We start from the raw sequence: 24659 nt of genomic DNA, 5'->3' as shown, positions 1-24659 counted from the left end.
TTGAAATCATGTACTCAATTAGTCTTGGTATTTACCAAACTTGTTTGGTCAACTCAAAAAACGTGTTTAAGACAGGTTTCAATGACATTTAGCCTTCAATTAGCCATCTGACAATATTTTTTTCATCAAAATTCAATGAAATGAAAAAGTTTTTTTATAACGCTCTCAAGATTCCATCAATATAATTGTTGTCAAATTCTGAATTCAACAAGTATTTATTAGTTAATTTTTAGTGAAGATGTCTGTAAACTATTGATTGACATACTAATTGAAAAATAGCTATAACTTTCAAATGGTATAACATTTTTGAAATCCAAAAGTTGTGTCACATTCTATGCTTCGCCTACTATAAGAAAAAAAAATAAAAGTTTTTAATTAGTTAAGGTGGTCAAACACGGAATTTTTTTAATTCTGGAAAATTTATTGTAGAAAAATCATATTTAATTATTTATTTGGAATAAAAATACCCAAAAATATGTGTCACATCCGAGCATGAGTCTACTTTTTCTTATCTATAATTATATTAAAAAATATTATCATTTGATTTTGATTAAGGTGGTCAGACATATGCCTACTTTTTATTTTTGCCCTAAAATATTTGTATACTACATTAAAATCCAAAATTTTGACAAATCAAATAATTTTCTCTCCAAATAAGTCCTAGTAGTTTAGAAATTACATTCAATTTCTTACAAATTCTTTTCTTACAACTTTCTAATATAAAGCCCATAACTACTTTAAAATTACGTGTCAAGTTAACATAACTCTGATTTGTTGGTTTTTCAATGCCACTTAAGGCCATAGTTTGGTTGACCATGATCCTACACATACCCAGGACTGGAATCTTCTAGCAAGAATTCAAAGTCACCTAAATAGGACTCGCCTGTATTGATTTTATATAATGAACTCCTAACAGGGCCATATCCTTTTTGTAATGAATTATTATTTTAGTACATCATCTTGTGGACATCATTCCCATCAAGGTTTTCCCTCTAATCAAGGATTTCCATAATTAACAAATCTTTTTTTGTTGTTTATGCTTCTTACCTTATGATTGTTGCATATATTAGTTATTGGATTTAAATTAAAAGGGATTAATTTAAGTTTGATTAAGTACACAACTAATTCACCCTCCCCCCTCTCGATTGTGGTGGTGGACTTTACTTTCTAATAATTAGTATTAGAGCATTAGTTTCGTAATTAGGAAGTCTAATACCTTAAGGAGATCTATGACATTTAGGAAAGAATGTCAGAAGTTTGATGGAGAGAACTATGACAACTAAAAGGAGAAAATTAAGACTCATTTTATATGCTTGGGGAACAGTTGTTGGTTGATCACAAGGGATAAGAAGACTTTGGTGGAAGAGAAAGCTCTGAAATCATGTTTTGTTGAATAGAAGGAACTAATCATGTATAATATATATGCTAGAGATGCACTGATCATTGGCCTTTTTTATTCAAAAAAAAAGAGGTAAAGAATTTAAATATTGGTCATGAAATATGTGTTAGATTAGAAGTTATTTTTTATGGAGATAAGTATACAAAGAAATCTAAACTGCAAAATCTGAAGGATGTGTTTGATAGTACTAGAATACAGGAAGATGAAACAATAAGGTCACATTTTCAAAGGATATAAGACATTGTTGCAAGAATCAAGAGTTGTGATGGAACTTAACAAAAGATGAAGTTTTATGGAAAATTTTGAAGTCATTACTGCATAATTATGAGACTAGGGTAATAGCTATTGAGGATATTATCATTGTTACACTTGGATTTAACAAGGAAACATTATTTGAGAAGCTACAAGTATTTGGACAGAGACTAAGGAAAAATCATAATCATACAATGATAGAGACAACTTTTAGAACTAGTATGTAGAAGGACAAAAGAACCTTAACCAAGAGTGGAAGTAAAAGAAAAGACTATGCTAAATAATGGGAAAATATGCAAGAGGAAGAAAAGAAGATAGATGAAGATCAAACATTACTCATGAAAAGGGAACCTAGGGGTAAGAAATATTTTTCTTGTTGGACTTGTATAAAATTCAGTCATTTTTAATTTTAATGTCCTAAGAGAGAAAGGAAGGTAAAACCTAAGAAGACCTATAAGTCAAAGATTACAAAAGATTGCTTCTTTTTTGCTGAAGATGATGAATTTGATTTCAAAGAATAAATATTCTAGAAAGTGATGATCAGGATGATGAAATTGGATTTGTTTCTATTAACGAGGAAAGTCTTGAAAAAATAAGAAAAAGTATTTGTATCACATGTAGAAAAGAAAAAGTCAAATTAAGTCATAGATAGTAGATTCTCACATCATATGGCTGGTGATATGAATAATTGTGTTGAATTTAAAAGTTATGATTTAGGATTAGTTAGATTTAGTAACAATGTACCATGTGTTATTAAGGGGAAAGGATCCATTATGCTTGATGGTAAAACTAATACTAAAGATCTATCTTTTTTGTTGATGAATTGAAACATAACTTTTTTAGTGTTGGAAATTTTTTTGATAAGGGATATATTATGCAATTCAATGAGAAGAAATTCATAATCAAAGACAAGGACGGTAAACTAATTGGAACAAGTACGAGGAATAAAAATAATATTTTTCAATTGAATCATACTAAGATGATATATTTGGTTACTAAAGTGGATGAAAATTGATTATGGCATAAGAGATTCGATTATATATACTTTGATAATGTTGACCATTTTTAGCCCCTTCCTAAATTTCCAATGTTGTCATCTTCATGAGGCCCAAGGTGATAGTCATTGTGAGGCCTCGCCTCGACCCTTTGTAGCCATAGTTGATACATTATTATTTTGATACTCACGACTCGAGATGTCGAGACATTATCAGATACTTGAACATATTATATTATTTCATGTTGTGTGATGTTTACTTTCAGATATTTGAGTTCGTCATTTAATGCTTTATGAACATGTATGTTGACGAAATAAGTAAATGTAGGATTAACACGTTGATTAAGATATTTTAATGATTAAGAATATGAGTAGGATGAAAGAAACCCTGATTGATTGAAAGATGTATGTTTTAATTTATGTAAATCCCTGATACATATATACATATGTGCATGGGATTTTATGGGGCTACCAATGTGTGCAATGAGTGTGCAGGATATTTTAGCCGAGAAACTTGATGGAGGAACAAAATTGATCCCTATGTGCCATTCATGGAAACCCTGTTGTTCGTAACTTAATTGTATCTGTGAGATGTATGAATGTATCTTTCCATGATCAGCAAATGTTAATGTTTCATAATTGTGTTCTTATAATGTCACTTGACACTCATGAATTGCTTATGCATTCCAGCATGCTAGTTAGGATTATCTGTGTAACCTTTGGATCTAAGTCAGACTAAGTTAGTGACCTTTTTGCTAATTTTTTCTTAATCGAGTTTAGTTACCCCTAATTCGGATTAGTGCTTAATCTGCATTTTGGAGTTGTTAGATGGTCCTAAATATTCCTAGCTTTTGTTTGGTCCCAAATCAATTACTAAGGCCTTAAATCATGAAATTTTTATACCCAAGGGCTATGGGTATGGGTTGGGGGCATTTTCCACCCCCTAAGCCCCTTTTGTTGACTTTTGAGGCCACTCAAAAAGTCTATTTTTGCCTTTGAGCGAAAATTGAAAGTTGTTACCATGAGTTGGATCACCACAACTCCACTTGGAGGTTAACCTTAGGTTTGGTTGAGTTAGAAACTTCTAGATTTTTAGGTGAGTGGGGAAAGTTATTGCCCTTTTTGGTGGTTGAGTTTGGATCTTATTTAGAGGCCCTTTTTGGAGTAGTTTTGGTTGTTACCCAACCTCTACTTTTAGAGTGGAGTCTTGGAAGATTGAAGGCAAGGAAGGAAAAGCTCTTCTCAAAATTGTTCATTTTACCATAACCACTTGGTGAAGGTAGGAGTTCTTCATCTCCTTTGTTCAAATTGTTCATGCTTGTTTCATGCTTATGCTATTGGGATTGTTTATTTGTATGCTTGTATGTATGTTGGGTATGTTGGGAAGGATTGAAACCATGTTTCTTGAATGCTTTTCTTTCATGTTATTGTTTGAATTTCGAAGTTTCCTTGTATGGGTTTTTTGGCATTACTCACCCTTGGATAGGGAAGAAGTGGCCAATTTCGGGAAAGGTCTTTTTAGTTGGACTCCAACAATGTAGAGTCTCTTCTCAGGAAAAGAAGAGGGAGAGAGGGTAGGGTGTTATGGGCCCCTACCTGTCAGCACAAACCACATATGAGTTTTTGGCATGTAAGAATGGAAGAACGAAAGTTCTTGAATTATAGCCCTGATTGGGCACCTGGTTTGGTGTTGTGTCTGACATCTCCTATTGGAAAAATCCACCTTTCCCTAGTTTTTATTTAATGTTGAATCCTATTGTGAAGACCTAGTATGGATATGAATGTTTGATTTTGTCTCCTTGTTATGTTTGTTTGTCACCTGGTCAAATTTCGTTCCCTCCACGATCTTAGCAATGTATTGCAGAAAATGATCTGGATCCCTTGATAAGGGTCATGAAAGAAATTTATTTGATTGTTGTAATTTCGAGATTGGAATCCTATGAAGATTGTATTTAATAATTATGTGTAATGGCAACGACGTCAGGTTTTCTTCCTAGTTCTTTCTCGACTGAGCCTTTGAATTAGGTTGCCGATAAAATAATGATTGAGTATTATTGCTTCTCATGAGTTTTCTTGGTATTTTTTGGTTAAATGGATGCACATCAAAAATAAGTTGAAATGATGATATTCTATTAGGAAAAATTCAAGTTTCATATATGTTGAAAAGAAAATTATGTTATGAATGTAGATTCACTTTCGTGATTATTGAAAACAAAAATCAATCTTGCAATGTTGTTTAAAGAAGTTATTCAATTTTTGACTTAACTATGTTGTAGCAAAATTCTATAGCAAATATATATATATATATATATATATACCCTCCTTTGAATAATGGATAAAATTGGTATTCACACTTAGACAAATATTTATCTTCATGCCTTTTGTCCTTAAAATTTGCAACACTTAGAAAAATATGACACAAAAAAATTAATACATTCCTAGAGCAAAAGCCCTCTGGATTTTGTATGGGCTTGAGATTAAATGTCACATTGCAATAGAGAATATTCTTAAATTTAAAATTAGATATTAAAAAGAAATATATGTATATAATAATAAGAAATTGTATAAGTTAATAACTTATCTAACTTAATCTCCTAAAAATCTATCTTCTACCAAATAAACTTTTTGCATTAGCTTTTCCTTGTATCCACTTGGCGCCAGCTTTGTTTTGAGGGGTATGATTAATTTTAAAACTAGTCAAATCTCATTTGTGGGTGACATCACCCTGTACCCCCCATCCCTTTGTTGCAGTTGTATATTCCTTGGAAGGATGCACTGAGTTTTATTACGCTTTGGAGTTTACAGTTGGATTAATGCAAACTGTTCCCCCCCTTGTCCTTGGGCACCACCACACACATTATGGGTCAGCGCATGTTTGTGGGGCAGAGTGTCTTTGGGAAAAGTGCATAGGTTTATAGAATTAGCGCTTGGGGGTTTGGGATGGGAATGTGACGTGTGTCACATTTTAGGGGAGAGTTGATGTGGGTGTGGGGTTTCAAGGTTAGTGGTAGGTTTAGTTAGTATATTAGTTAGTATTTTATTTATGTAAAAGTTTTTTTTGGTTAGTTTTAAAATTATTTAAGCTAGTATGTGGGCTCATTTTTTTAGGATAGTTTGTTTTGTTTAAAAGTTTTTGTTTAAAAATTAGTTATAAATTATGTTAGTTTAGGTTAGTAATTTTGTTAGTATAGTTTGTTTAATTATAAATTAAGTTTGGATTTTAGTGTTAGTTAAATTTAGTTAAGTTAAATTTTCTTTTATTATGTCAATAATTTTACTTTAGTTTTGCTTTAATTAAGTAGTTGTATAATTAATTTAATTTATATGTTTTGCTTTAGTTCATTGTTATCATGTGATTTATAGTTAGTTTTAGTGTATATAAGTTACTTAGTATAGTTTAGCATTAGTCTCATATTTAAGTTATATTGTTTTCTAAACAATTTCAAAATATCGTTGTAACCTTAATGAAATAACGAAATCAAAAGTTGATACCAATTTAATAACGAATATTTAACTATAGAAATGGATTTCTTCTCATGATGATAAACTTGAGATGAACGTAGTAAATTTATTTTTGCAATTTAACTCTTAAACCTTAGTGAACTTTTTTATTACTAATTTTTTTTAAAAAAATTATGTTTTTGCCCTCGTATTTTGGGCATGACAGTCATGCCTTACGTCCTTTGAATTATTTGTGTTTTCTATGTAGGTATATAAGGGATATGTAAAACCTTTTTCCTTTTTTATATCCTTAAGTCTTTTTAATTCTTTGCATCGTATGACCATATCATATGAGGCATCTCAAGTTGTGACAATGTGATCTCCTTTCATCACCCTATCACTCATGTTTATGACTTAACCATCAGATGGGTTACGAAGGTGTGAAACAGTCAAGTTCACCGTTAGCATGGCTTCGCAGCTATTAGGGCTAAAATTCAAGTGCAGGTTGCAAAGGAGTGATGATAGTCAATTATGTGATTATCACAATGTCACAAGTAAAAGAGTATTGAAGATATTTTAAGCTACAAATGTGTGATAGATTAATCATGCAGTTAAGGTCCATGTTGTCACAACTTCATTGGGAGTTAAGGTTAACCTCTGATCAAGGCTGCAATGAAGTGAAATGTTTTGTTTGCATCTTTGTAGGGTTAGGACTAAAGTTAAAGGATTAAGCCAAGAAGTTGCGAGATGAATTAAAATAGTTAAGATAGCGGCTAGCGCAACATCACATGGTCTAATATGTGGTTAAAGTTTTCAGTTGTGAAGTTGTGAAGTAGTAATGATAGCTATCCAAGGTAGTATTCATAGCATCACATGTTTTAGATAGACTGCATGGCTGATAGTTGTGAAGGGGTTACAAAGGGAAAGATGAAGGCATTGCAAAATCATTGGGACAAGAATTGCTAGGTCCTAACTATTGTAAGGATGTGAAGCAGTTAGTTCTATGACATTCGTAGGATCATAATAGTTTAAAAGCTAAAATGATTTCAAGCTACAAAGCAGGGATAAGGCATGACATAAATACATCATGTTTTTGCATGGCCAAATAGTTAATGGAGGAAATGAGTTACGAAGCCACAAACAGGGGTAGGCGCAAACTTGACTGGTCAGTTAGAAAGCTAGGTTATTTGGCAGAATGATTAAAGAATATTGGGCCATGTAGCAGGTCAAATGTTTGAATTCAATTGACTTGATGACATTGCTGACCTGGCACATCTTGAATACAATCAAAAGTGGATCGTTGATGGCAAATCGATCCTTTGATTGTCTACAACCACTTTTTGGTGTTCTCCATGCCTGGTAAATGCAGTTTTCATCCTTCTATCACCTTGGGTTATCTATCTACCAAGCCATGTAGTTATGATTGTTGTTTCTATCTCTTCAAGGTGAGAATTTGTACAAGAAGATTTGATTTCTATAAATGGACATGATTGCTCCTTTGCAACATGAAGGTAGTAGTTGAATTTTTGGCTTTCAATAGAATTTTTTCTCAGTTATGCTTGAGCTATAAAAGAAAGTTTTGTAACCCTTCCCAAGGGTCGATCTTTTCCCTATTTCTATAGCAATTGTATTGTATACTCTACTACTGTAATATCATTTTCCTCTGAGATGATATAATTCTCTGTTGTATCTCTTTCTTCCATTATTACATGTGTAAAACCTTCTAGCCTTTTGTTAATGTATTGCTTCCATTCTTTAACTGTATGATTGTATCTTTTTGGTTTTTGAATGATATAGAGTGAAGCTTTGTTCCTTATAGAATTCCTTTGGTTTTTTATTTACATATGGTTGTTGAGTTAAGCAAGGATTGAATCTGTGTATTTTGAGATTATATTGATGAACTTTTCTTTTCTAGGTAGAGGCAGAGATAAGACTGAACATACTATTTGGCGTATCACCCCTCTAGATTAGATTAGGTAGTTTTTTTTTTTCATGCATTTCCTTCTCCCTTTTCCTCTCAAGGATTAGTTAAGTGTGCCCTAATTGATCAAGTCTCACAACTTGGAGATTGTTTCCATGTTTCAAAGGGATGCCTTTAGGTCAAACTTTAGGCAAGGGTGTAAACTTTTGTGACAACAGATAACATTGTAAATATTAGTACTAAAATGTAGTAAGAGGTCTAGCTAAGATTGTGAAACCCTCTAACATGGTTTGCAAGGAATGTGTGATGGCTAAATAGAAGAAATCTTTTGCAAGAAAGATATTTACTACATCAAGAAGATTGGAGATTGCACACATAGATTTATGTGGTCCTACAAGAAAAAGAGCATTTTATGGTTAAAGGTACTTTATTCTTTTCATTCATGATTTTATAAGGATGATGTGGGTAGCATTTCTTAGAGATAAAAGTGGATCTTTTTAAGAAATTCAAATTATTCAAGACTAGAGTAGAGAATGAATCAAAATTAAAGATAAAATGTCTAAGATCAAATAAAGGAGAATTCATATCAAATGAGCTCAATAATGTTTGTGAAGATAATGGAATTAAAATGCATCTTTCAACTCCTAAGACACCACAACAAAATGACATAATAGAAGGAAGGAACATATTAGTGAGTGAAGAAACTAAAGCTATGATGCTTGAAGAAAATGAATCACATATCTATTGGAGAGAAGTGAACACTATAGTATATATACTATGAACATAATACAAATCAGATAAGGCATTGGTAAGACACCCTGTGAACTTTGGTTTGGGCATACACCTATTCTGAAATACTTTAGAATTTTTGGAAGAAAATGTTATTTTAAAAGAGAATATGATATAGGAAAGTTTAATCCTAGAATTGATGAAGGAATATTTCTTGGATATATTCATTGAAAAAAGGCATATAGATGTTTTAATCAGACACTGGGAACAATAGTTGAAACAACAAAGGTATAGATTGAAGATATCTTTACTAAACCATTGGCTAAAGATACTTTTGAGTATATTAGAGGAATGCTTGGGGTAATTCACCAACCCTCTTTAGAGTAATTGATGCAAGATTGCATCGGTCTAGTATAATCAAAGCACGTCACAAATTTGGATTAGATTCTTGTTGATACTCCTTTGGGGAAGTAGTCACTTTGGGAAGAGTTATTAAGAACTTGTGAGCTTTATTTTATATAAAAAATATTTGTTGGCACTTGGTATTTTGATTGACACTTTTGGAGATGATTGAATAATGAGGGCACTTCAGATTCTTAGACTTGCATAATGGTGCCTTTTTCATTAATGTAAATGGGGGGAATGTATACATGAAAACCTCATATTCAGAAATTCATTGATGTCACTCAGGAAGAATAATATGTAAGTGAATGGGGGAGAACTATCAAAACATCAGTATATCTATGGAGGAGTATTCCAATTTATGTGTTGGCATTTATGGTTGTTCATCATATTTTGCCACCAATGCCAAAGTGGGAGATTGTTACCATGAATGTTGAGGTATACCAAAGGGAGAGATTGTTGGCATATTTAGGAAGATGATTAAGTGCTCAATACCTAGATTAATTGCTTATGTGTTGCATTCATGACTCAGTTTGTCATTGATATCAATATATATGTATTCAAATTATGAGAGTTAGAGTTATAGAAGGAGATTTTTTCATCAATGTCGGAGTATGAAGAGGTAAGTCAAGAAGCTTATATTCATATTTAGGGATTCAAGATCAAGAGGTCAATTTGAATAAGTTATGGAGATGATACCACAATTATGATTCGAGAAATGGAGGCTATGAGTGTATGAGTTGGGATTATTGCAAGGATTCATAGGAATAGTGAGCAATAATTTAGGATAAGAAAGATCAAGATAAGGTGTTTAAAAAAAGTACATGGATAAGTTAGATGGAAAGGATAATAGATATAGGGATAAATGGTACTTATGCATATATTCAATATTTTTAGAATCAAAGGTGAAAGAGGAAATACAAATGAAAATGGGATAAATAGTAGGAAATGGAAGATGGAGGCCATGATAGATAATAGAGATATAATAGATAAGGTAATGTGGGTGAAACTTGACTCCAACTTTAAGTGCAAGATGGTGGATTATGCATGATATCCATGTTTTTGAGGTTTTCATCATGGTACTTTCCCAAGGAGCAACAAGAAGTAGTTTTCACCATAGGAAAGATTCATTTCTATTTTTAGTTTCTTTCTCATTTTTATTTTTTTAAATTTTGTTTTTAATTTTTTTCTCTTTGGATTATTCTCCTTTGAAATACATACATACATACATACATACATACATACATACATACATACATACATACATACATACATACATACATACATACATACATACATACATACATACATACATACATACATACATACATACATACATACATATATATATATATATATATATATATATATATATATATATAATGGATCGTGGTTCTTAAAAATGTGCTCAAATATGTTGATAGTGTGATGATAAGGAGATGATATGGAGGATAAAGGTAGATGGTATTTAAGGATTCATGCTAAGGATTGGATAAAGGGGCTGAAAGGATAGAAAGTAGGTGTTAGATAATGGATGGGATGTTGAAAGGCTTGTGCAGGGGTAGATGGAATTTTTCAAAAGATCAACATCGACACATACCTTGAAGGGTGAAAAAATAATGGAGGAAAAATAAATTTAATAACTTGAGATTTCGATATAGGAAATAACGTAAATCTTTAGACACAAGGACCCAAAAAAGACAGATCTAAGATGAATAAATATTTAAGGTTATGGATTTGGAATATAGAGATCTAAACTACCTTTAGGAAGTGGAAATTACTTGAAAGTAGGGGGGTGGAAGCCTTTGAACCTTGAATGTCTTAACTTTGATGTTTCCTTTATGTGGAAGTCTTCAAAAAGTGACATGGGAATTGACATAGTATTTTATTTTTCTTTCCTTTATGATGCTTTAGATTAAACCTCTTTAATGAGGAAATTAGGAACCCACATTGTCCTTGTTTCTTCTTTTTGCTCACTAGAAATTTGTGACCTTTTGGATATATCTTTTATTAGTGGACCTTTGCATTTTTTGGATATTTGTTTTTACTTTGTACTCACACGTCAAATAGATGGGACATGTTGATCTTTGTACATATCTAGATTCTTGGATTTATGACATGTAAGTTGCTCCCAAAGGTGGTGTGAAATATGGATGGATACATCTGATATGGAGGGCTCATATGGACAGGTGCTTGGAAGTTTCTTATGTATGTGTCCTTTTGTTGATCTTGATATATATGATAGGATAAGTGGATTACAAGCTAGGAATGATATGTGTAGTTGATAGAGGGATATAAGAACCCAATATGGATGGAAGGGATGAAGGCTTTTGCTTTGGGATTTATGGGGGAAAAAATGGATTTGAAGGGTGGTGAAAGTATATGGTTACATTTAAATAAAGTATTTCCATACTCCTAGAACTTGATTGGACCTTATCTACATTTTCCTTTGTATTCCTATGTTGTCCACACTGATGATGTTGAATTTCTAACTCGCCTTCTGGATCTTGCCCCACTTCCTCATTTAGATCCATTTCCATTTCTACTTTCTAATACGTGTCCTTCTATCTAAGTAAAATTCTAGCTCCTCCTCTAACCTGTCCGAGTCCAAAAACTTTTCTATTGGATTGTCCTTCCTAGAAAAATCCACTTGCTTGTCTAACTTCCCCAATATTGCTATCCAAATAGTTCATAGATCACTTATAGACTTAATAAGATGTTTCCCTTTTGAATTCTCTCAATGATGTGGTTTCCTCCCTTCAACTTATCTTTCTTCTTCTTACTTGAGTGCGAGTGACAATAATTATTATATTTATATTGTCCTTTTCTTCTACATTTTCTACGTGTAAAGAACTTCTTTCCATTTTTTTTTAGGATCTATCAATGTTGCTATTTTAATTTTTTGGCCATTGATGTGATCCTCTACTTTTAGTAGATGCCAAGTATTGAAAGTTTTTGTCTTGGTCATAACTTCTGTTTAAGTGTTATGCTCATTGCCCGCATCAATGCCAATGATCTTTCTTCTAAAAAAAGTCATTGCCTTTTGTCCTATAGTACTACTAAGTGGAAGGGATTTTATTTACTTTTATCCCTAAGGTTTTCTCCATCCTGAGTTGAGACTATTTTGGCTCTATCATATCTTGGTTAGCTTTCCTGGAGTTTGTCTCTTCTTCCTTCATTTTTCCAATTCTTTTTTCAATAATTTCATCATCCGTGGGTAAAATTAGTTGTTCAGATATGGGAGACTCTTCCTGGCTGGTTAAGTTAAATAGGCTCTCTTGTAGCATTTCTTCCTCAAATGCCATTTAGGGTTGCCCACATGTTCATGTTTGTTCTTTATTTTTTGCTAAGCCGTCCTTGCTTAAGAATACTACTTTAACCATTCAACCATTCAGTAAATTTATTTTGTCCATCAACCATTCACAGCTAGCACTATATAACCAATTTATATCCTTCATTATGGACAATGGTATCTATAAAGTGTGTGGACAGTACAACTTTAGGAGCACCTATCTATTAAATAAGTATTGTCAATTGTTAGGGAATGAAAATAAAAGAATTTCCCTGCAAAATCCAGAGCTGACGCAGCCATGCAAAAAGTGTTTTGTCTACTCATGCAATCTTTCAATCCAATAATTTGAGTAAACTGCCAGTTTTTCATTCCTCACAAATTCACTTCAAATGGATACTCATATTCAATATGAATAGCTAATTAATTTGACTACCCACCAAATAGAGCTATTCATTTAAAGCAAGGGATAATAATATTATTTACTTTCAATTTAAAAAATAAAATATATGTTGCGTCCAGATGATAAGAATTTAATAACAGCATATGATATAAAAATATATTACAATTAAGAGTAATATATACATTATATAAAAATATATTATATTATAATTTTAAGAATTATACAATTAAACAATCTACAACAACATATGCAGTTAGAGGGGAAGTTCTTATAGCTGTTCAGACCACCTTCTAGACTGTAAGTGGTATTTTATCAATTTGTATCTTGTCCATGAGTGAAGAGCTTAGAATTAAGGTTTATTCATGCACCACTAATCCTTCACCCAAAAAATACTAGTACTTCTGGTACCAACAAAAAAAAGTTACAAAACCCTAAAAAATGTTTGACTATTAGTATATGTGTGATCCTCTATTGAAAACTCCTTTAAGAAGATTAATTGAAAGAATCCATGGCAAAACTATCACAATTATTACTGCATCTCTCGTGTATACAACAAGAACTCTGATGGGGCTTTAGTCCCTACCTTATGTAAAAGATAGAGAGTTAAGTTAATGTTACATATTTGTCAAGCTAATTAGAAAGAATATTTTAAATGTATAACTATCTTGAACTCCAAAACTGCTTTAAATGTATAACTATTTTGAATTTCAATTAAACATAATAGGAAACTCTACCAATAGAAAAATTGAGTTATTGGACAACACCTTGCAGTTTTCATTTAAGAGATATTTGGGTGGAGGAAAGTCAAGTTTTGTTACATATAAACTTCACCAGTGGCAATCGTTTTATTTAATCTAACTCATAATTTCAAATTGAAATCCTGATAGCAATTTGACTTGCTGTGAAAATTATCTCTTACTTATCAAATTGAATTTTTCAGCATGTTAAAATTGGATTACAATCTTTGTGACTTTTGCAATGATAGATATACTACATTCAGATGAATCTCTTAAAAATGTTTACGGAGCTAGGAATCTGATTTGCTCTGACTACTATTTAGGAGACATAAAGTTGATTAATAAATTATCAATTTTATTTCCTGTAGATATAAGATAACAAAACAAATATTACAGCAGACAATAATCCTATGGTATAGTTTTATGAGTATGTCGAAGGTCAAAGATAATTTGTATGCATAGAGTTTGTTCTAGAAGGAAAACACAATTAGATTATCAGTTTATATAAAAATAGATTACCAGTAAATAGGAGATTGTTAAATAATACATCCACAACACTCATCTTTTTAGTTACGAATCTTGTATTAATTTATTGACAATATTGTTTTCCTTGCTTAAAATAGTGGAATTTTTTATTTTTATTTTTTTGGATTCTAGTCTAAATATGGTTATTGCAGTGGAAATTTTCAGCTGAATATTTTGTCAAGTTTTCGTTTTTTCAGCATATTGACCCACCTATTCTAAAACAAGTCAAGGAAATCCTCATTCAGTATACAGTTTCTTCCTATAACGTGATGAGAAGTAACATTAAATTTTTCCTGAGAAAGACCATGTACACCTCGCTTTATACCCTAATGCATGCAAACACAAATCCATAATATGTGAAAATTTATATAACAAAGCCTTACATTTACAAAGCCTTACATTTATAGGAATCATATTAGACAACAACAACAAAATATATAATGTTTTTCCATTAAATACTAAAACAATATTCATACCAAGGAGTCACAGCATAAATATAGCAAGAACAAAATGATGATGACAGGCTTAGAGAGCCTTTGCCTTCAGCTTAAGCTTGAGAGTAACAACAAAGATAGGACAATAACAAGTCCCTGTATTATGCTAAGTATAGAAATATTTTTATAATGCTAAAATAACTGTTTAGAATTCATATTAGAAAGTTTTCTGGAGTGGTTAGTATGAGCATATTCTATGCAGCTAAAACATAACAAAATACATATAAAATTTGGAAAGATAAATTATAGTTTGTATAGCTATGAGCAATTTATAGTCCATCATAAAAGAAAATGCAGAATCCAATCTAAAAACAAAAAGATTAGATTGCTTACAATAAAATAGAAATAGGAACCTTAAGGGGCTTAAGGGGCTTTCTAATGAATGGTTCATAAGGCACAACACTTGTCAAAGTTTTGCAAATGGGTTTGCAAGTTTTGGGTTTAACCATGGAGGAAACTCCGTAGTTAAACGCGCTTAGGCTAGAGTAGTATTGGGATGGGTGACCTCCCAGGAAGTTCCGGTGCTTCAACTCTGTGAGCAACCTAGATTCAATGAGTGTTAAGTGTTCCATTTATAACAATATCACAATTTGACTTGGTATAGAAATTATCTCCTACTTATCAAGAAATAGGAACGTACAAATACTACATTCATTCACATCAACGACTTTTGAGTGGTGTGTTAAATGCAACATTCAAATAAACATTAAATAATTTGTACCCTTCATGTGCTTCATGTGCTCTTTACAAGCTGTCCAACTCTTTTTCCTAATTTATTAATGGAAAAACTATAAAACCTCCAGCGAAATTAACATTGGCCAATGTAAAACAAAGGAAAAATGATGAAAACAAAATTTAAGATATGATTGACTGTTTAATTTTTGCTAGTGTCATTCCCGAGGCGAGATTAATTGTTGTCACCGGCTACACCGGCTACCGTGCAAATAACGGTGCAATTTATTTGCGTAAAGTCCCTAAAGTTCTGTTGGTGGCCGACTGTTCTGTCATGATGGCTAGGTGGATACCAATTTATTCCCACCACTAAGTCTAGTACTTATTGTACTTGTTCATTAATATGCACCAATCACTAGTGACATTTTTTATGTAATTGATATGTTTTTAAAGTTTTTTAATTTATTGATGAATTTTATATATTCTAAAAATTAATTTTGTGATTGGTTGTTTTGATTTTGTCTTGTACTATCCTTTGTTTTGAGATAGCTTCATAGCTCATTTTTACCAATTTTAGGAATTAATTAATAAACTGACCACAAATAATTAAAGATATTAAGTATTTAATTTTTTTTTAAATTATGTATTTAGTTTTTACAAATGTAATCATAATCTTTTAAATTTAATTTTCATTGTAAGACACATTTTATTTTTTTATTTAAAATTTATCCACCTAATCTGAATTTTATATTGAAACTCACTCAATCATAATTAATAAAAGAAAAATTATAAATCATAAATATTAAGAAAAATTATAAATCATAAATATTAATAAAAAATATTTTATACATAATTTTTTTTTGCATGTATCTACTCTTTAATCTACTTAATATACATTTTAATCTCCTATGGCAAGTACTTGCACTATGTGGCATTTGTTTATTTTTCTTTCTTGTTGAGCATAATAATGTTTTAGATCATATTTTACTATAAAATAATTACATTGGTGAATTTGTTCAACATGTCCCATTAAATAAATAAATAATATTGTGTCGATGAAATATGTATTTTTATTTTTGTGGAATATGGCATTTGATGTTCTATTCTTTTTTATATAAATGTCCAACATTGTAAAAAAAAAAATTAATAGAGTTTTAGATCAGTTTTTAATTGATTTTTTTATTATATTATATAATCTAAATATAGATGTGTATTTTCATTTTCAAGATTTGTGTGTAGAATATGGTATTGAATAATGCTTATTTGTGATTTGATGATATTTAATAAAGTTTTTAGATCAGTTTTTGATTGATTTTTAATTATATTATTTAATCAAAATATAGATTTTTATTTTTATTTTCAAGATTTATGTGTGGAATAAAGGATTGAATAATGTTTAATTATGATTTCATGTTATAACATTCTCAATGATGATATTTAATAGAGTTTTTAGATCATTTTTAAAGTATATTATATAATCCAAATATAAATGTGTATTTTTTTTGTAAGATTTATTTTTAGAATATGGATTGAATAATGTTTAATTGTGATTTCATGTTATAACATTTTCAATGATGATATTTAATAGAGTTTTTAGATCGGTTTTTAATTGATTTTTTAATTATATTATATAATCAAAATATAGATATTAAAATATATATAATTAATTCTAAATTAAATAAGTAAATATCAATTTACTTAATAAATAAAAATTAATTTTTAATCTTAAATTTAAATTAGAAACTATAATACTAAATGATTTCAATCTTCAATATTATTATACAACATATTTTTTTTATGTTTGATGTAATGTATTGTTTCTATATTGTTTATTATATATTTATATTAATTTAGAATCTTTCTAAAACAAAATATACAAACTTAGATTTTTGCATGTATTATTAATGTGTAGTTATTTTTTAGTTTTATTTTTTTCTTAAGAAATAAAAGATTGTATATAATTTATTACATAGTATTATTAATTTATTATTTCTTGAACTAAGAAATTTGATATTGATTATTAAAAATGAAAAATGACAATGAATTTTTTTATAGAACGTAAAATGAAAGGCATCAAAATGATCAAACTGTCATAGAAAAATCATATGATAGGTGGGGGTGGCCGTCAAATTCCAAGTCTAGGTAAAGGTACAAAGAGAGCCCACACATATCCTTTTTGGGGACGCCTTTTAAATTTTGTTTTTTATTAACAAATGGGAGCCCACGTGAATTTTGGCCTAGATTTAAATGTAGTTTTAGTTTTTTTAAAGTGTAATTAAGTTTAGCTTTTTAAGATTTTCTTTTATTTAAATTCTAGTCTTTTTAGTATTAATTTAATTAATTTAGTTTTAGTTAATTAATTTAAATTTATTAATAGAATAATTTTTATTATTAGTTTAAATTAGATTTTGATTTTATAAATTAGATTAGCTATAGTTTTAACTTGTTAATTAGATTAGTTGTAGAATGGTATAATAATTTGAAGGCTGACAAATTCATTAATAATTTAGAGACAAAATAATATTGCTATTATATGGAATAGTATAATAACATGAAGGGTGACAAATTCATTAATAGTTTAGAGACAAAATGAAGAGATAAAGGTACAAGGAGGGCCCACACATCCTTTTTGGGGACACCTTTTACATTTTGTTTTTAATTTACAAATGGGAGCCCACCTGAATTTTGGCCTAGGTTTAAAAGTAGTTTTAGTTTTTTTAAGTGTAATTTAGTTTAGCTTTTTAAGACTTTCTTTTATTTAAAATTCTAGTCTTTTTAGTATTAATTTAATTAATTTAGTTTTAGATAATTAATTTAAATTTATTAATAGAATAATTTTTTAACTTGTTAATTAGTTGGTTGTATTGAAAAAAAAAATTAGGATATCTTAAGTGATGTTGGTTGAATTTTAGTCAACTGAAGTCAAGCATGACATAGATTTGCGTTTAATCTATTTATTTATCATTTTTTTTAATAAGATGCATTAGAAATATTTTTAAATTAATATATATTAAAAGTTTACTACTTAAAAAATTTATCTATTTATTTATTTATTTATTTATTTATTTAAACAAGTGATTGAAAAATAAGATTTGAACATAAATTTAAAAAAAATTGAAAAATTATGTAAATTTAACATTAAACAAAGTAAATCTAAAAATAAAATAATTTTTTGAGTTAATAATTTAATTTACATATGTTATCTAATTTTGAAATAAAACAAAGAATTGTCAGTAAGTTACAAATGAGAAATTAACTTGTAGGACTATTATTATTATTCTTTTATTTGTTTCATTTTTTTTTCCCCTAGATTTATTTCATTTCACTTGTATCCTTTAATATATAATCAAACATATAATTTACTATTGGTGACACCCTTTGCACCTTGAGTGTTAGTACTAAATGATTTAATCTTAAACATAAAATGGAAAATATAATTCTTCATTTAATCTTCAAATTCTTTAAATCTAATTCAAATTTACAATAAATAATACATATGATAATAAACAAATAAAGAATTTGTCCATATATATAGGAAAGGAATGCACAAGAATGTCATTGATATGATGTATGGATATGCATCAGCCATGACGAATTTCATGGTTGGATAGAATGAAATCCATATAAATGATTGGAGAGTAGGAGTTATGCATTTTCTATCAATCAATTAATGATACTAATTGTTTGCAAAAGAGAATGATAAAAATAGCTGTCAGCCTAAAGGTAGCCCATGTGCTGACAACAACATACACCCACAAACAATTAAGCCAATGTCTATGCCAGCATCAAAATGACAATATACTGTTTTTAATAGTTAAATTAAAAATCATTTTAGAACTCTATCTTAAATTTAAAATTAATTTAAATTGTCGTTTTGATGTTGGCATAGACATCGCCAACAATTAATGTGAATGAATGAACATAGCTGTCAACATAAAGGTAGCCCATGTGCTCACAACAACATATACCCACAAATTATTCATTGTTAAATTATATAATAGAGGGAATAGCTAAAGCGAGGAAGAGAGTGTGAAAAGTGTACAAGTTTATTATTGAGCAGAGGAAGGAAAGAAAGAAGATCAATTGTTTTGTGGAGTGAGAAGATGGAATTTATTGAAGAGCCAGTGAGCCCCAGCAGTTTGTCTATGACTACGTCTGTAACGTCTCCTGTTATAAATATTATTTTGGAGTTTGAAGAAACTATTGCAGATTGCCATCATATAGTGGAGAGGCTTACAGATGCACTCTTTCCAAAGAACCCACGTTTCTCCTGTATTCTGGTGCTTACATTTCAACCTCTCTTTTTTAAACATCTTTAAAATAGAACATATATATGGGTGAAGCGGAACTTATAATTTTGTCAAATATATGTGTTGATTTTGAATCATTCTTTACTCTTTATTTGAGAAAACATATTTTTATGATTAATGTTTTACATTTATATTATAAAATTTTATGTTTATTAATATTTTTAAAAATATAATATAGTGGGCATCAATTTATTTAAGTGTTTTATTTATGTTTGAGAAAGATTGAAACGTTTTATGTTTATAAGTATGAGAGAGATTTATTTTTTCATTGGTCTCAAAAGAGAGATCTGACTGAAGGTCAATTTTTTTATCTAAACAACATATTTTAAAGTTGACATAAATAGTTATATAACTACATAAAATTCTTTAAAAATATTTATTTATATATACTTTATATATTATAATTAAGCTTGGGACCTTTCTTTCTCTCTTAGTTTATAGAGCTTGTGGTCTAGTGTTTCTTGTTTCTAGTTTTTAATCTATTTATCTATTTGAATTCATTGTTGGGAAAAGAAATGTGTTTCATTTGATGTTATTTTGTGTGACTATCTAAATATGTACAATTATTAGACGACTTAAACATTACACATTAAGACTTGATTGACTTATTTTTACAATCTTAATTTATTCCTTAATATGAAATATTTAACCACAATGACCTCCTCACAACATATGTACATATGCATATACATTTACCTATGCATATATGTATGTTTGTGTGTGTGTGTGTGTGCGTGTGTGCATATATTAAGGTGTTTATAATATTTTTAATTTTTATAATAAGATATGAATTTTAATGAGTAATATAATATAATATATAATAAATATAATTATTCAACAATTTGTTTTAATTTTTAATTTTTTTAAAATTTGAATATTTTGTCAATATTATAAAATTATGCTATATTAGTAGAATAACTAAATCAAAAGACTTAACAATTCTTTTTGTATCAAATCATTTCTTAAATCTCTTTAAATTGTTCTTCAAAATTCACACCTAAATATTTTATACTATTAAATAAAAGTATTATTATAAATATTCATAATACAATATATATATCAAATCAAATTAATTTTTTAATAAATTTGATTAAACTCACTCATAATAATATAACTTAATCAAATTTTTGCCTATAATGTAGTTCAACTTCCTACTGTTAAAAACAACAAAATTCTAATCAAAATCTCAATTTCAAAGATCAAAATCTCAACTTGATTAACTAATTGCAATGTAAAGACTGCATGTGCAATTCATAACCAATTTTTATGAGTTATTGGGATTTAATGTTCATACTTTGCTTTACCATATTTCTTCATACACATTTGTTTTCTTTCTTTTCTAAATTCCAACCAGACTCTTCCTCCGTTTTTTATATTTTCTTTTGCTTTGATAAAGTATTTGTAATAAAATGAAACTACAATGATCTCTAATTTTTTCTTGAATTAATAATTAATGTTTTATGTTTAAAAGTTACAACGATTTCAACTACTTTAGAAGAAATGAATAAGATTTGTTTGGCTTTTAGGCAAGTAGCAAAGTGTTAGAACTGGAATTAAAACAAATCAAAACAGTCAACAAAACTATGTGAAAATAAATAAATAAATTTAAAATGAAATAAAAATAAAATATTATGTTTAAATCAAAAGAATGCCTAAAGAAGGTGATGCTTCATCATCAATGTGTGCAAGATTTGAAAAGACTAAAACTAGCACACACACATATATAAATTTCAATTGAGAAAACAAAACTTTTAGATTAAATAAAAATAGATGCCTCAAGAATGATTAATTTCGGTGGTATATGTGTGTGTGTGTGTGTGTGTGTATACATAAGCTAGTGGAACAGGAAAAACATTTTTTTAATTTTTTGATTTTGGTAAGGTTAGTATCAATTATTCTTCAACATTTTATTTTTTAATTCTATATATGGTACTCAATTTGCACAACTTTAATTTTTTATTTTATTTTAAGGATATTGTTGCATAAAATGTTATAGTTAGGAGTCTACAGTTGTGGTTAGGGTTAGAGTTAGGGCTATGGTTAGCATTAGAGTTATAGTTATAGTTATTAGTAGAGTTAGGTTAGGGTTACAAGGGTTAGGGTTACAATCAGGATTAGAGTTGGTGTTGGGGTTAGGATTAGGGTTAAAGTTAGGGTTAGGGTTATGGTTAGAGTTAGGGTTATGTTAGGGGTTTGATTTAGGATTTAAGGGTTAGGGTTAAGAATAAGGTTTAAATTAGGGTTAGGGTAAGGGTTAGGGTTAGGGTTAGGGTTAGAGTTACAATTAGGGTTAGGGATAGGATTAGGGTTAGAGTTAGTGTAAAGGTTAGGGTTAGGGTTAACTATAAAGTAAGGATTATGGTTAGATTTAGGATTAGAGTTAGGATTATGTTAGGGGTTTGGGTTAGGGTAAGGGTAAGGGTAAGGGTTAGAGTTAGGGTTAGGGATAGGGTTAGGTTTAGATTTATGGTTAGGGTTAGGGTTAGAGTTAGTTGTAACGCTCAAGAAACATGATTGGAGAAAGAGTTAAGTTTAGAAGTTGGGTTATGGTTATAGTTACATGTACAATTAAAAGGTTAGAATAATAAGGTAACCATGTTACATTGAGCATATACACCATTTCCATCATTAAGTGTGGAATATAAACTAGCAATGCACGCAATAAGATTAATAATATAATACCTCAGGGTGATGTTCACATAATATAAGAGAAAAAATAATTTCATATTATTAAGCCGAGAGGCTTTCTACAGTGGGAGCATTCATCAATGTAAACTTTTTTATTTTTTCAATAAATTTGACATGTAACTAAAAGTATAGTTATAGATGAAATTAAAATCACGTGAGAAGAAAAATTTTCAAAGGAAGCTTAAAATAGTAGGATAGCCGACCATGTCATGACTGTAAAGATTGAAATTTGATGCAACTTTTAATCTTTGCAGTCATGATATTGTCAGTTATCCTATCTACTTTAAGCTTCCTTTGAAACATTTTCTTCTCGCATGGCTTTAATTTTGTCTATAACTATACTTTCAATTACACGTCAAATTTATTGAAAAAATAAAAAAGTTTACATTGATGAATGCTTCCATTGACATTATGAAAGCCATAGGGTTAGAAACATTTTTTTAATTTTTCTATTTGGGTAAGGTTAGTATCAATTATTCTTCAACATTTTATTTTTTAATTCTATATATGGTGCTCAATTTGCATAACTTTAATTTTTAATTTTATTTTAAGGATATTGTTGCATAAAATGTTATAGTTAGGAGTCTATAGTTGTGGTTAGGGTTAGAGTTAGAGTTATGGTTAGCATTAGAGTTATGGTTATAGTTATTAGTAGAGTTAGGTTAGGGTTACAATTAGAGTTAGGGTTAGAGTTAGGGATAGAGTTAGGTTAGGGTTACAATTAGGGTTAGAGTTGGTGTTGGGGTTGGGGTTAGGGTTAGGGTTAGGGTTAGGGTTAGGGTTAGGGTTAGAGTTAGGGTTATGTTAGGAGTTTGATTTAGGGTTTAAGGGTTAGGGTTAAAATTAGGGTTAGGGTTAGGATTAGGGTTAGGGTTAGAGTTAGAGTTAGGGTTAAGGTTATGGATAGGATTAGGGTTAGAGTTAGCGTAAGGGTTAGGGTTAGGGTTAGGGTTAAGTATAGAGTACGGATTATGGTTAGATTTAGGATTAGAGTTAGGGTTATGTTAGGGGTTTGGATTAGGGTAAGGTTAAGGGTAAGGATTAGTGTTAGGGTTAGAGTTAGGGTTAGGGATAGGGTCAGGTTTAGATTTTTTGTTAGGGTTAGAGCTAGGGTTAGGGTTAGGGTTAGGGTTAGAGTTAGAGTTAGATGTAATGCTCAAGAAACATGATTGGAGAAAGAGTTAACTTTATAAGTTGTGTTATGATTATAGTTACATGTACAATTAAAAGGTTAGAATAATAAGATAACCATGTTACATTGAGAATATACACTTTTTTCATCATTAAGTGTGGAATATAAACTGGCAATGCATGCAATAAGATTAATAATATAATACCTGAGGGTGATGTTCACATAATATAAGAGAAAAAATAATTTTATATTATTTAATTATATGTTGTAAATACATTATTGATTATTTTCAAGACATCTAAGTCTGCATTCTTCTACTTTTCTCTTTGAAAGTTGTTTCCCACTTTTTATTTTCTCATAGATGTCATATGTGAAGGGTGGCATAATTCTCAAGCCTTCTAGTGACTTCACATAGGATACAACTAGAAATGTTAAACCTGTGAGCTTTCTCTTAGACCTATGTCAATTGTGGCTTTTGAAAGAGTTAGCCCTTGAGATTTGTGAATAGTCAATGTCCATGCCAACCTTAATGGTAGTTGGAAGGTCCTACCCCTTTGCAATGGTGCTATTGGTACTATTTTTGGATGATGATCATCAACTAGTGTTCTAGAGTAATTATCAAATTTAACTGTAACATATGGTGGTAGCTCAGGTGGAGTTATTCCTGGTTTGTAGATAATATTTCTGATATAGCCCAGTGATTCATTCAAAAGACTAGCTTCTATCCATAGATTTGTAGTCAGCATTACCCTTGCATTGTTACTGAACAATAAATCTATATCAAGTTCTTCAGTTGAAAAATCTTCATTTCTATTAGCATTCCTTGACTTAGTTGCAAGGCTACGTGCAATTGGATGTCTTAAAGAATACAACATCCTCATGTTATGGTTACAGACATTGTTATTTGTAGAGAACAAATGCATTGTCTTAGGGTAAAAGTACAAAGTTGTGTCATCTTTTAGGTTGACTTATTAGAACAACTGAATTTGAGTATTTCTATCTAAAAATAAATTTTGTTCAAGTATATGATCTAGATAAATTCATTCTAGCTAAGTTATATATGGCCTCACACTTTTCCAATTGAAAATCTCTATTAAATTCATGTTTTATACTAGCTTGTATCCAATTACTAAAAAAATAAAATTATTTCTAAAAAGTGACGTTTCAATAACTGTTACTATTTTTTATGATATATTTTTAATAACATATAAACACCATTTTGTAAAGCTCAAAGTCAAGACTATTCTCATATAGAGTTTATAGTGTTTTAA

General features: G+C 29.6%; 1 protein-coding gene across 1 annotated transcript in view; it reads left to right on the top strand.

Annotated features, from left to right (window-relative positions):
- Positions 1 to 19361: 19361 nt before the first annotated feature.
- Positions 19362 to 24659, top strand: part of LOC149553058 (wax ester synthase/diacylglycerol acyltransferase 11-like) — a 176451-nt gene continuing 171153 nt past the window's right edge. The window contains exon 1 of the mRNA XM_089790280.1: positions 19362 to 19538. Coding sequence (XP_089646406.1) covers positions 19362 to 19538 — 177 coding nt within the window. The remainder of the gene's footprint in view (positions 19539 to 24659) is intronic.

The sequence above is a fragment of the Cupressus sempervirens genome, chromosome 6, assembly GCF_028749045.1.
Source record: "Cupressus sempervirens isolate cs-2001-9-10 chromosome 6, ASM2874904v1, whole genome shotgun sequence".
NCBI classification, from domain to species: Eukaryota; Viridiplantae; Streptophyta; class Pinopsida; order Cupressales; family Cupressaceae; genus Cupressus; species Cupressus sempervirens.
Note: the sequence above shows the minus strand (reverse complement) of the source record. Positions and strands in the feature narration are given on the sequence as shown.